General features: G+C 37.1%; 1 protein-coding gene across 1 annotated transcript; it reads right to left on the reverse strand.

The window, feature by feature from the left end:
• Positions 1-1,322: 1,322 nt before the first annotated feature.
• LOC105958413 (rust resistance kinase Lr10) lies at positions 1,323-3,822 on the reverse strand (the record flags this gene model as incomplete). Its single annotated transcript, XM_088817970.1, has 3 exons — positions 1,323-2,440; positions 2,523-2,549; positions 3,660-3,822. Coding segments are annotated over 3 exons (1,281 nt in total), but the record flags the coding sequence as incomplete, so codon positions are not given.
• Positions 3,823-13,313: the final 9,491 nt, after the last annotated feature.

Consider the following 13,313-nt stretch of genomic DNA (forward strand, 5'->3'; position numbering starts at 1 on the left):
ATAGCATTGCAATATTCACATTTCAAATCTGGACGTTTGCCTTTGTACGGCCTCTTTTCAGATGATGGATGAGCAACATATGCACGAACATCGGGCGTATTAGGAGTAGTATCGCGGGTCATAACTTTTCGGCGAACTTCTTCACGTTGAATTGTTGCACAAAAACCTTTTAGGGATGGAAGTTCTGCATTCATTAAAACATGGCACCTTAGATCCTCAAATTCCGGGCCAAGGCTGGCTAATAGTTGGAAAACCTGATCTTCTTCTGTCCGTTTCCTCAAGACGACCGGATCAGTTGTTAAGGGTCGGTAAAGATCTAACTCGTTCCACAAGCCTTTTAGGGTGCCGAATAAACTGATGAACGGCTTTCCATCTTGATGAGTATTAGCAATATCTTGTTGAATCTGAAAAATCCGGGCAGAGTTGTTTTGATTTCCATACATCTCACGAACAGCTTCCCATAGGTCGAAGGAGGACTCCGAATAACTAAAAATTTCAGCGAGATGACGCTCCATTGAGTTAAGAATTAAGGACATAACCATTTGATCCTTTTGCAGCCAAATATCATATTCTGGTGACTTTGGATCTGGTGCTTTTTCTTTGCCATTGATAAATCCCAATCGTGATCTACCACCAAGAGCAATAGTTATAGTTCTCGACCATGGTAGAAAATTAAATTCGTTTAGCAGCGTAGCGGTCAATTTTTTGAGAAGTGTTGATGACATCATTATCAACACCGGGATTGAATGAGGTGGTAGCAACCACTTTTGACATTTTTTTTGTATCAATTATTTCTTCTCCAGACATGCTCAGAGAAAGAAACAAGAAAAAAAAATCGCAGGATTTTACTGCTCTGGTACCATGAAGAAATTTAAGACAGCTTCATATGAAGAATATTTAACTATTTTATTATATTGATGTATTACATAATACAAGGTTTATATAGATGAGAAGAAACTAATCAAGGAGAGATCACGGAGAGAATCAAGCATGATCGTATAAACAACCTAATCTATCATAACTAAACAAGGAAAGATATACAAGTCTATTTATGGTGTATATATACAGAATATTCTTAAATAGTAGTGAATGTACATGTAATCCATATTAATCAATTTTGTAAATAACTATGAGTACTCCTTCAGTACTCTTTCCTTGTTACGCTATACAAGGTCTTCGGGAGGTCCCATTACACACAACAATATTTTTTTTCCAACAAGTAAAAGGTAAAAAAAAAGGATACAATATCAACAGACCCTAATTCTACAATGAAAGATAAAAGAGAAATATATATATATATATATATATATATATATATATATATATATATATATATATATATATAGCCTTTACTCTTCTAATATGATAGCCATCTCAGTTTGATAATGCCTGGCACCAACGGAATTCGAAGTAGCTGGAAATGGATTTGGAGGCATTGTGAGATCGCCATTGTCTCCTTCCAACATTTGAACCACAACTTTCATTGACGGACGATCTGTCGGACACCATTGTATACACCACAACCCTACTATACTAAGTTTCCTTGCTATACTATTTCCTTTTTCATCAATTTGTGACCACATGGGATTATCCTCCGCATTTATATGATTGTAAATCCACTGCGGAAAATATACCGGACTAGTATTATTTACATTACGATCCTCGTTTTTCCTTCCTCCCACCATTTCAAGCAACAACATTCCGAAGCTATAAACATCGGACTTATACGAAACCCTCCCGAAAGTCCTGGACAGTACTTCAGGTGCAATATAGCCCATTGTTCCTCTAGTCGCGGTCATTGTCACTGCACTTTGTTCCTTTGAGCACAATTTCGCAAGACCAAAATCGCAGATCTTCGGGTTGAAGTTGTGGTCTAACAATACGTTTTGCGGCTTTATGTCGAAATGGAGTATTTGTTGATCACATCCCTCGTGAAGATATTCTATGCCTCTAGCTATGCCTTGCGCAATATCCTTTAGCTTTTCCCAATCAAGAGATATTTTATTCGAAGCCGCCTGGAAAATGATTTTTTCGAGGGAATCATTTGGTAGAAATTCATAAACAAGAGCTCTTCGAAATCCATCAGCACAAAAGCCAACAAGACGGACAATGTTGACGTGGTGTATCCTCCCAATCGTGCTTACTTCATTCACAAACTCCTCTCCGTTTCCTTTTGAATTGTTTAGTACTTTAACTGCAACATCTATTTCATTGTTCAACTTTCCTTTGTAAACAACTCCATAACATCCTTCACCTAATTTATCACGAAATTGAAGAGTGATCCTTGTTATATCAGAGTATGAGAATCTACTCGGCTTAAGGGCTCGATAATCTTGCAAAAACTTTTCAATCTTGATTTGATTCTCCCTGCCAGTTCTAAATCTGATGTATTGATGGACGAGAGCGACGAGGATTATCACGGCAAGAAAGCAACCAAAACCTTTGAAACATAATTCATAAGTTAGATTAGAACCCATCTACTAGAATAATATAATATTATTAAAAGCATAGAAATTGTTTACCCGCAATCAGTCGCTTCTTCAGTGCTTCTGTAACCAACAAGAAAAATATTTCTTTAGGCAAATGATAATCTATAACGAATAAAATGGGCTTATTGCATTTACTCTTATGAAAATCGCAACTGCTTGTTTTCCGCGTCATTAAAAAAATAGCAAATACTCTGTATTCATTAGTGAAAGACGACAAACCCCCTCCTCGCAAATCGTGTGTATCACTCGTGGGTTCTGCGACTTTTCTTCATTTTTTGTGTGAAATGACGGAATTGCTCCCAACATCTTTTTCTTTTTTTTTCAATATATTTTTATTGCATTTTCTTTGATTTAAATTTATTAAATTATAAATATTTCTAAAGGAATATTTGGTATTTATAAACTGATATGCTAAATCCCACACCAATTTTACCAAATCATACACACAATTGAAAAATTTTCTCTCTCTAAAATCTCATCTTCTCCTTCCCCACCCTTCTTCTTTTTCCCTAACTTTTTCATAAAATCACACACTAAAAAAACATCCATATCATTCCAAGTTCGAATTTGAGAAAAACCTTCATGTGTTCAAACTAAAATAAAGTTGGAATTTGAGAAAAAAATTCGAATTAATACGAATATAAATAATTAAAAAGGCATAATGAAATTGAAAAATATTAAATAAACCTAAACTCACTTTTTATGATTATTCACGTGAAAGATTAACGAATTTTGAGTGACTTGAAAAAAATCATCATCGAAAAAAGTTAGATTTTATGTGTGTGATTTAGTAAAATTTAGTGTGAGATTTTGCATGCCCATTTATGAAAATATGACATAAAGAAATATAAAATATTTTATAAATATTATGTATTTTCAGAAAATTACAATTCAGTCCCCTGAATTGTTTGATTAAGTTTTTGAAAACTTTAATTTGGTCCCCTAGTTTTTTTTTGCAGAAACTCCTAGGGTACTTCGGTCGTTTTACAACCGGTCAATGGAGAAAATTTAAATGAGTGGAGTATGGAGTATGTTGTCTTAAAAATAAATACAGGGGAATTTTTGGTAATATTTTTATGACAGGGGTGAAACATGGAGTTGCGATTTTCACAGAGGTAGTAAATATATGCAATAAACTCCAATTGAAAAATGGGATGAGATAAAACGTACCATGATGAATTTTGGTTGGTTGTTTGTCGATACAGTGAATACTATCAAGTCTGGTTGAATTATATAAGCTGCATCGTTTGCCTTGAGCTTCACAGCGGCCACATGATGGCTCAGACCAGTGGCGGATCCAGGATTTTTGCCAAGGGGGTGCTAAATTGTAGAATAAAAAAATTAAATATCACTTTATAAAAATAGTGGACCAAAAATTTACAATTTAAAAATTTTAGGTGAATTGTGTAAATATTTAAAAAGAAAAAGGGTGAAAAATGTAAAGATTTGAAAAAAAATCAGCATTTTACAGGCTGGGGGTTCGAACCCGGGACCAAATAACAAATGAAGGAACATCTTTACCAACTCAACCAACTGCTTTTCTTGTCAACTTATGTATAACGGTGTTATTTGTTTAAAATCAAGGGTGTGCAACTGCACACCCTAGACCATAGCTAGGTCCGCCACTGGCTCAGACCACTCCAAACGGAAGCCGTTTTTATGGAAGATACTCCGTGGAACATCTAAAATATCATGAATCTTTGTACAAGAAGTCAATTGTTGTATGTTATTAAAAATATAGTATTTGTTGATGGGATCAATAAGGCAAGGAATGAAGCGATACAAAGATTTGTCTGCATCAGAACATTTATAAATGGCGGCGTCTGATATTAAGTACTTATCAAGAAGGAAGCTGAAGGATGAGGTAGATAAGTTTAGATGGGGTAGCATTTGTGGAAGGCAATTTTCTGGGTCATAAACAAGAATTGTTTGAGATGTATAGTTGATTGCCTTCACAACAACATTTACGGAGAACGGAAGCACAAGAACAGCATCTTTTTTGTGGTCGCAGTTTAGATCGAAACCCGGATAGCCGCAGTGCTGAGGTTGCAGAGTTTGATGTCTGAAAGGAAACCGAATTATCGGGCTATGTTTACTGCATCTGATTGGCGTACAATCTTCAACGTTTCCTTGCACTACTACTACAACAAGTGGAAATAACAAAATAAAGGAAGACATTTTTCAAATTGGCAGACTAAACTCTTATTTTCTCCGTTTAATAACATGAAGAAGCATACCCGGAAATTACTCCACTATTTCCTTTATCATGACCTGTTTTGGGATAGTGGTCCCCGGATGGTGATTGGCGTAAATATCACGGTCCTAAGAGATTAATATGTTAATTCCACAAAGGTTTTCTACCACAGTTCTAATTATTAACCCGATCTTCCGATTCATGCGATTAACAATAACATAAAAACACATAAAGTGGCCAGTTTCATGAACTTAATAAAACAAGTAGAAGAAATAATAAGGAATTAAAACTTGCATAAAATCATAGAAAATGGTTCATAAATCCCACATAGGGTTCCAAATAAAATCCTAGAAATAAGAAAATTAACTACTCATGATTAAGTAAAAACGCAAATAAAATAAATCATAAACGATAAATCTTTGCTTGGAGTCTTCGAATTATTCGTCTTCGTTATTGCTTTGTTGCTCTTGAAATTGCGTAAAAGATCCATTCCCAATTGTGTGTTTGTCTTGGTCTTATATAGGGTTGAAATTTGGAGAAGAAGGTAGTTTCCTTGTGCAATTAGGATTCATTTACTGCGCATTTTCGTCATCTCGGACGCCGTCCCAAATTTTGTACTAAAACTCGGACGGCCGTCCCAAAACCAGAGGCTGCTTCTGCTTCTCAGACGGCCGTCCCAGTTTTAAGTGTAAATCTGGGACGGCCGTCCCGGGCTAATTTCTTCAGATTTTTTATTTCTTCACTTTTGGCCCATATTTTCTCCAAATTGCAGTTTTGACCCCATACTTTTCCAAATCTTCAATTTGTACCTAAAATACAATAAATTAACTTTTTAAGCACCAATTATCGTTAAAACACACCAAAAGCTCAAATAAAAAGATACGATAAAGTGTAAAAATATACACTTAACACACCCCCAAACTTGAACTTTTGTTTGTCCTGAAGCAAAATCTACCAATAAGCAAATAACTCAACTACTACATCTCATTACATAGATCAATGATCAACTTCACGTTTTCAGAACTTGTAATTGTAATGACAATTCTTAGGCATTCGCAAGCTCAAAATTCAACAGCACTTAGCCACTCACCATTACCAAAAACCACAAATCATACAATTGCTTCAAGCATCCAATATTTGCAAATTAAAGATAGAAAGAATTTATACTTACATGCATATGTTTGACTCAAAATACTCACCAAATTATTCTACTCTACTAATATCGAACATTAAGCTATTGGGATCATTGGGGCTTTGTGGCTTTCAATTGCTAGGCTCTTTGGTTCGAGGTAGGAAATATGGGTATCTGTGGCTATTCTTCTTGAATTGAGGAGATTACGTCAAAATTTGAAAGATAGGCGTTTGAGATAATAAATTCACCTCTTAAGGACTTTAATAAACTCGATTCTCAAAAGTTCAAAAGTTTCCACTTTTGCTTTTGAGGCAATGGATCGAGCTTTCAAAAATAATTTCAACAACCAGTCATTTCTTCTCCCTTCCTGTCTCTTCTTCTTCTTCTTCTTCTCCCTTTCTTTTTTTTTTTTTTTTTTTTTCCGAAGAAGAAGGACCTTGTGAAATTTTTCGACCGAACTTCAAGGGTTAATTTTTCAAGAGTCTCCACTTTTCTACCTTATACACATTGGCTAAAAGAAAGAACACCTTTTCTCCGAGGCTCAAATGAAGGTTCTAAGAAATTTCGATAAAAAGGTCGGCTTGAAAGGCTCAAACGTTTCAAAGAAAGCCCAAATCATATCGCAAATCACTCACTACTCAATACTTCGTATCATAAATTTCCTAAGGTGAGTTCTAAAACCGAACATAGCATGATCTAGCACAAATTAATTCCAAATTTAAAATACAAAAAAATCAACCAAAGCAATGCATAAAGTGTGATTCCTAGCAATAATTCGTTTCTAAGTTCCGTTGAATCGAAAGCTAAACAAACATCTAATCCTTATCACACAAAACAAGCAATCTCATCATCATAAATCATCGATGCATTCGACTCAAGCAAATTATTATTATTATTATTTTTTTTATTCCGGAAAAAAAATGATAAAAGCAACAAAAACAAATAAAACCTAATGTATGCAAACTAAAACAAATAAGCACAAAAACATGTTCTTCATCCCCAAACTTAAAATTTTTGTTGCCCTCAACGAAATTAGCACAAAGTGTAACGATAGAAAACATCTTATTTAGTCGGAGTCGATGTGATCGGGGTGTGAGAATTGGTGGAAAAGAAATACGATATTTTTTTTTTTTTTGCTCGAACTATGTTGGGACGGCCATCCCAGTTTATAGGCTATTTTTCGGACGGCCGTCCCACAGGTAGAGCTGCAGAATGCGGCCTTCTGTTTCCCAGACGGCCGTCTGGGATTTTGCTTGCAATTTCAGACGGTCGTCTGGACCCCCTGACCATGTTTTCGACCCTAGAAATTAAAATCAAATAAATTAATTAGAATGCATGCCTATCACAATAAAAACGAAACGAAAAATTAAAGAAAACTACGAAAAACAATAAAGCTCGGGTTGCCTCCCGAGAAGCGCTAAGTTTAAAGTCTTCAGCCGGACGTTGCTTCTTTAATTTCAAGCAAAAGTGACTGAAGTCACTTGGCAATCTTCACTCGCTTCCCAATATGGTTTGAGCCGGCTCCACTTCACGTTGAACGTACGATTTGAATCTCGCTCCTTTATCTTGACTACCTCGTGAGGAAGAATTTCTTGGACAATAAACGGCTGCGACCACTTTGATTTGAGCTTCCTTGGAAATAACCAAAGCCGGGATTTGCACAATAACACCAATTGTCCTTTGTGCAATTCCTTTTTGATTTTATCCTTATGACCCCAATATCTAGACTCATCCTTCTCTCGTGGCTTGCTCGAGTCTTTGGGTGGCAACGTCTTCCTTGCACTCTCATCGCCGTTAAAACTCAAACTCGTATGACTTTCTCTCGGATGAGTTGAAATTGAGTCCATGAAGTAAGCTTGCTCCTTTCGATTCTCGTTTCCGCCATCATCTCCTGCACTCAAAGATGTTTTCCCATTGTCCAAGATCAAAACATCAAACTTTTCATTATTTGTAAAATCCATAAGCTCAATAGCAAAACAATCATTATTATCACATGGATTTTTATTAGCACTAAAAACATTGAATTTGATTGTTTGATCATGCACAGTCATTGTAAGATCACCACTAGCACAATCAATAAGATTTTTCGACGTGGCTAAAAACGGCCTCCATACGATAAGAGGTATCTCCCTATCCTCATCTATATCAAGTATAACGAACTCGACAGGGAAGATAAATTTATTGACTTTCACTAGCACATTCTCTAAAATATCTTTTGGGTAAACTAAAGATCTAACGGCTAATTGAAGAGTTATAGCCGTCGGTTCAATTTCTCCTAACGCAAGATTTTTAAAAGTGGAATAAGGCATAAGATTAATGCTAGCGCCTAAATCAATGAGGGATCTAAAATTTTACCTCCTATAGTACAAGGAATAGTAAACTTACCTGGATCGCCGAATTTTTGTGGAAGGGGCCGAGTAAGAATTGCACTAATTTGCTCTGTGAGTTGGATCATCTCGTTCCCTTGCAATTTCTTACTTTTCTTCATAAGGTCCTTGAGGAACTTCACCCACTTTGGCATCTTATGAAGTGCTTCAATGAAAGGAAAATTTATGCGAATTTCCTTCAACTTGTCCAAAAATCTTTGATATTCGGCGTCAAGCTTCTTCTTTATAAACTTTTGAGGATAAGGAATTGGAGGGACTTGTGAAGGCACCGTTGATGGTGGCTCTTCATGAGTTGATTCTTTTTCCATATTCACTTTCGGCTTCTCGATTTCCGTGTTTCTCTTCTCTTTTCGTGGGGCTTCCTCCAATTGCTTACCGTTTAAAAAGGTGACTGCTTGGCACATCTCGACCTCGATCTTTTTCGTTAGCAATCGTTGTGGACAGGGCCGGCCCTTATAGGAAGCCAAGGAAGCCAAGGCTTTGGGCCCCCAATTCCAAAAGGGCCCAAAAAAAAAAATTGTTATATATATATAGTATATGTAATTTACATGAAAAATAAAACAACTATGTGCTTTACTCTGGTAGTTCACGCCGCCCAACACCCACCTCCAACTTAAATAATTTTTTTTATAATTCTAATAGGCCCTTAAGGCTTAAAGAAAAGTAAAAAACAAAACATAAATAATGAATGTATCCCTAGTAGAATGAAATGCACAAAACACTTTTACTGAAATTAAAAAATCTCTCTACCCTACTCACTGTAATACTTTTTGAACCCTTCCCCAAAATTAAAAGGTATGTCTTTCGTAAATTAATTTCAATTTCCAACCTACTTATCAAAAAAAAATTCAATTTCCAACCTGCAGTGTGATTAGTCTTGCATCAAAATTTTAGGAAAATAGATTTGGGCTCTTATTTACATGTGTAGATTTTTATTATATGTTTTTTGTCCTTTTTACTAGGCTAAAAATCTTTGGAATTGATCGATATTCGTGTGTTATTTTTTTTTTTTGCCAAAAGATTTTATTATTCCATTTAAAATATGTCGGGGGCCTCGTTAAAACCTTGTGGGCCTAACACAAGGAAAAAAAGTACCCCTACAATGGAAATCCCCAAGATGGGGTATAAAATGCAATTATCAAAGTAACTAAGCTGAATATTATCCTCCACCCACAGCTTTCTAGTTTTTGGCGGAAAACACCCAAAAACGGAGGTCAAGATGTAATATCTGAAAATATCCCTCTCTTGCCATGCACTTTCTGAAAATTGCAAATGCCTCCTAGTACTTGCTCTCTCTTAGTGATTTTGCTTCAAAAAATGCTAGAAGGGTAATATTTAAGTGATATCTTTTATTGAATGTTTACGAGTTTTATCCTCGTTCATTAATGTATTTATTTTTATTACATTTTTTTTCGCTTACTGAAATTACTCCCGGCCTACATTTATTTTTTCACTAAATGTAATTTTTTTAGGGATAATGTAATTTGTTAATAGTATCTTATCTTTGTTTTGGTAGTTTAATAAAAACTTGCAAAATAAAATTAACGATGGCAGCTACATTGATCTTAATGTTCGGCAGGAAAAAAAACTTACTAAAATTGGAACTACAAAAGACCAATTTTTTCAATCTTGCTTAGGGCCCCCAAATTCATAGGACCGGCCCTGGTTGTGGATATGGGATTGGTTCCACCCATGCAGCTACAGTGACTTGCGGCTTGACTTGAATTTCTTCATTTTTCTCGACCTTGAAATCGATAGCTTGGCAGGTCTCGAACTTTTTCTTTCGAGGATCTTCCGTAGTCGAAGGCAATGCTCCTGCCGGACGGTTCTCTTGATTCACAACGAATTGAGCGAATTGATTCTCCAAATTCCGCAGCGAGGCTTGGGTAGCGATCATGAATTGGGCCAATATCTCCTCCGTGTTTGATTTTTGGGCCGGTGGATTGTTGTCTTGATAGCTTTGTTGAGGAGGGACTTGATTTGGAATTGACCTTGAGGTCTTTGATACCCTTGGCCTTGTATCTCCACCCTTGATTTTGGATTTGGCGAGGCGCGTTATTGACGTAGTTGAGCGATTCCACATCTTGTTGGCATTGGAGCGTGTAGTGATTTCAACCGCAAATTTCACAACATGGAGAATCAACGGCTTTGACTTGTTGTGGTGGATTTGCTTTGATGTGCTGTAAAAGGAGTTAATTTTGTTGAGCAATTTGGGTCACTTGAGCTTGAAGGGCCGTAATTGCATCTAACTCCAACACTCCGGGAACTTTGTTGGCTCCACTAACCGTCTTTTCGCTTGACTTGGCAAACCGATTTTGTGCAATTAGATCCAACATGATAAATGCATCCGGTATCGATTGACTCATAAAATTACCTCTGGTTGATACATCTAAGACGGTTCGTGCATTCTCGTTAATCCCTTGATAGAAGATGTGGATTTGCCACCATTGTTCGACTCCATGTGTTGGACACTGCCGCAAAAGAGTTTTAAATCTCTCCCATGCCTCGTATAATTGCTCGCCTTGCTCTTGGAAAAAAATATGAATTTCTCGTCGGATTCTCTCGTCCTTCTCGGGTGAGCTATAAACTTTCATGAAAAGGTTGAGGAGTTGAGGCCACGACCAGATAGAGTGGGGGGCTTGGGACATCAACCACTGGCGAGCTCTTCCTTGTAAGGAGTGCTTGAAGAGAATCAATTGAAGCGCCTCTTGGGAAACGCCGTTTTGACGATGGGAATTACAGGTATCTAGAAAATTGACAATGTGAAGATGGGGATCTTCACCCGCCAATCCACTAGATAGCCCGTTATTTTGGAGCATCGTCAATAGGCCTTGCTTGATCTCAAAATTGTGCGCCTCAATAGGTGGATATTGGATGCTCGGGCGGAATCCGTCGAGAGTTGGGATTATGAAATCTTGAAGTGCCCGTGGCCTAACAGCTGGCTGTAATGGAAGTTGAGGGGGTGGGTCTTGGACTTGGTTTCCGTTGGCATTGAGTAAATTGCCCTCTGCCCTGCGTTCTTCGTCCTCCATTATATTGTTTTCGCATTGAAGTCTCCTAGCGGCTCGAAAAGTACGTTCAATTTCGGGATCAAACAGTTCTCTAGCAAGATCGAGCCTCATACGCATACACAGTACCTAAAAGAAAAATAAAATAAAACAAAAATTAAATGGGTGAATCGTGAAAATTGTTCAAATTTAGAGCTAGAATAAAATAAATAATTAAAATATTCCCCGTGGGTTCGATATCCGGACTTAATTGTCCACTATATTACTTGTACGATACGTGCACTTGCGTGTAGGTATTACAACCAACAAGTTTTTGGCGCCGTTGTCGGGGACCACCTCAATATACATCAATTCTCTAAAATACCTCGTCCACGAAATCAACTATACCATAAAGACCATCCGTCTTGCTATTCCTTATGTCACAATAATGAGTTAATTGCAAATACCACCCCTGTGTTATCTCTAATTGTCAAATACCCCCTGTCAAAAAAAAATCACCAAAACCCCCATGTGTTAACAAAGTCGGGGCATCGAGGCCCCTGGAGGAAAATCGTGTCACTCACTCGCGGGTTGTGCGATTTTTTATGTTATTTTCGCAGTGAAATGTCATAATTACCCCTTTAATAAATTAAAAAAACCTGAGTGGTTTAAATTATGAATAACCTACATTCTGAGGACCAAATTGTAATTTCTAAAATTACAAAATAATTAAAAAAAGAAAGGAAAAGAAGAGTCGTCTTCTTCCTCGTTCCGGTCCGCCAGCCACCGCCGGCGTCTCGCACCACAGCCACCCACTCCTTCTTCAAATTTCTCTTCTTCGACAACGCCGCCGTCTGGAACCACCAATTTTTAGCGACATAGCGAGTTAGTGTATGGGTGAAGATGGTTAAAAAAAATCTTCTCCTGCTCGCCGCCGCCGTCGCCGCCTTTGTAGCTGAGATCGGGGCTGCCACCGGCAGAGTGAAACTGGGGAGAGAAGACTTCGCGAATTTGAAAAGATTTTGATTGTTCATGGGTTGCGGATTTGGAAGGAAAGTGGTGATGTAGGAAGGGTAAGCTGGTGGTGGGGCAGCGGTAGGGCGGGGGCTTCAGAAATGTCGATGCTGTGTTTAACTGGGTGGTGGGGTTGGGGTGGGGAGGGAGGAGAAGACTATTTTCCTTTTTTTTTTCTTTTTTTTCTTTTTTTGTCTCTATGTAATTTAAATGTAAAAGAATTAAAACTAAAAACATATAAAAACTTTTAATATCACAAACTAAAAAAAATGCTTATAAAATTAAAATTAATCATGTTATAAAATTTGGTAAAATTAAATTAATTACAAAGTTTTAAGAAATTAATACATAAAATATTTATAAATCAAATATACTTTACTAATTGCTGAAAAAACCCTTAGGGTATTTTTGTAATTTTCTTGCAGTCAACTCCTAAAAGCACAGTAGGTGCAGTGAGCTTCGAATTTGTTAACACATGGGGGTTTTAGTGAATTTTTTTTTGACAAGGAGGTATTTGACAATTAGAGATAACACAGGGGTGGTATTTGCAATTAACCCACAATAATTGAGAGTTGCTCATTCCCCAAATACCCTTTATTCGATTACACGTTTTATCCCTATTACTCCTATGTCCAAAAAAGTGTTCCAAATTCCAATTAGTTTTATGAGCTGCCCATATCCAGTCCATGATTCGAACTTCGAAGCTTTTAGAAATTACAATTAGTTTTATGTGCAGATAGAAAATGATATACCTAAATGGGCCGGCCCAATGAGCCCTCAAATAATTTATCTATTAATTAGGCCCAATACACGAAAGTCCAAATACCTTCAAAGTAAGCCTTGGGCCCAGCAAAATAAGCCCAACCCAATCACCGATGTATAAATAAGTGTTTTACTCATTTGTAAATGTACGTTCTGATTATTGACAATTCACCTCGAGTTTTATTCTCTCTACCCTCTCTACGATCCGTGCATCTGACTTGAGTGTCGGAGGGGTTTCCGCCGGATCAACCCCCGGCTTAGTTCACGTGTGCTTATTTTGTAGGGACCTCAGGATCATCGAGTTGGCTAGCTACCGATCAGCTTTGCTCTCCCAGCTCGTTTTCTATA

Source organism: Erythranthe guttata, chromosome 5 (assembly GCF_056151865.1).
Source record: "Erythranthe guttata isolate IM_541 chromosome 5, IM_541, whole genome shotgun sequence".
Taxonomy (NCBI): Eukaryota; Viridiplantae; Streptophyta; class Magnoliopsida; order Lamiales; family Phrymaceae; genus Erythranthe; species Erythranthe guttata.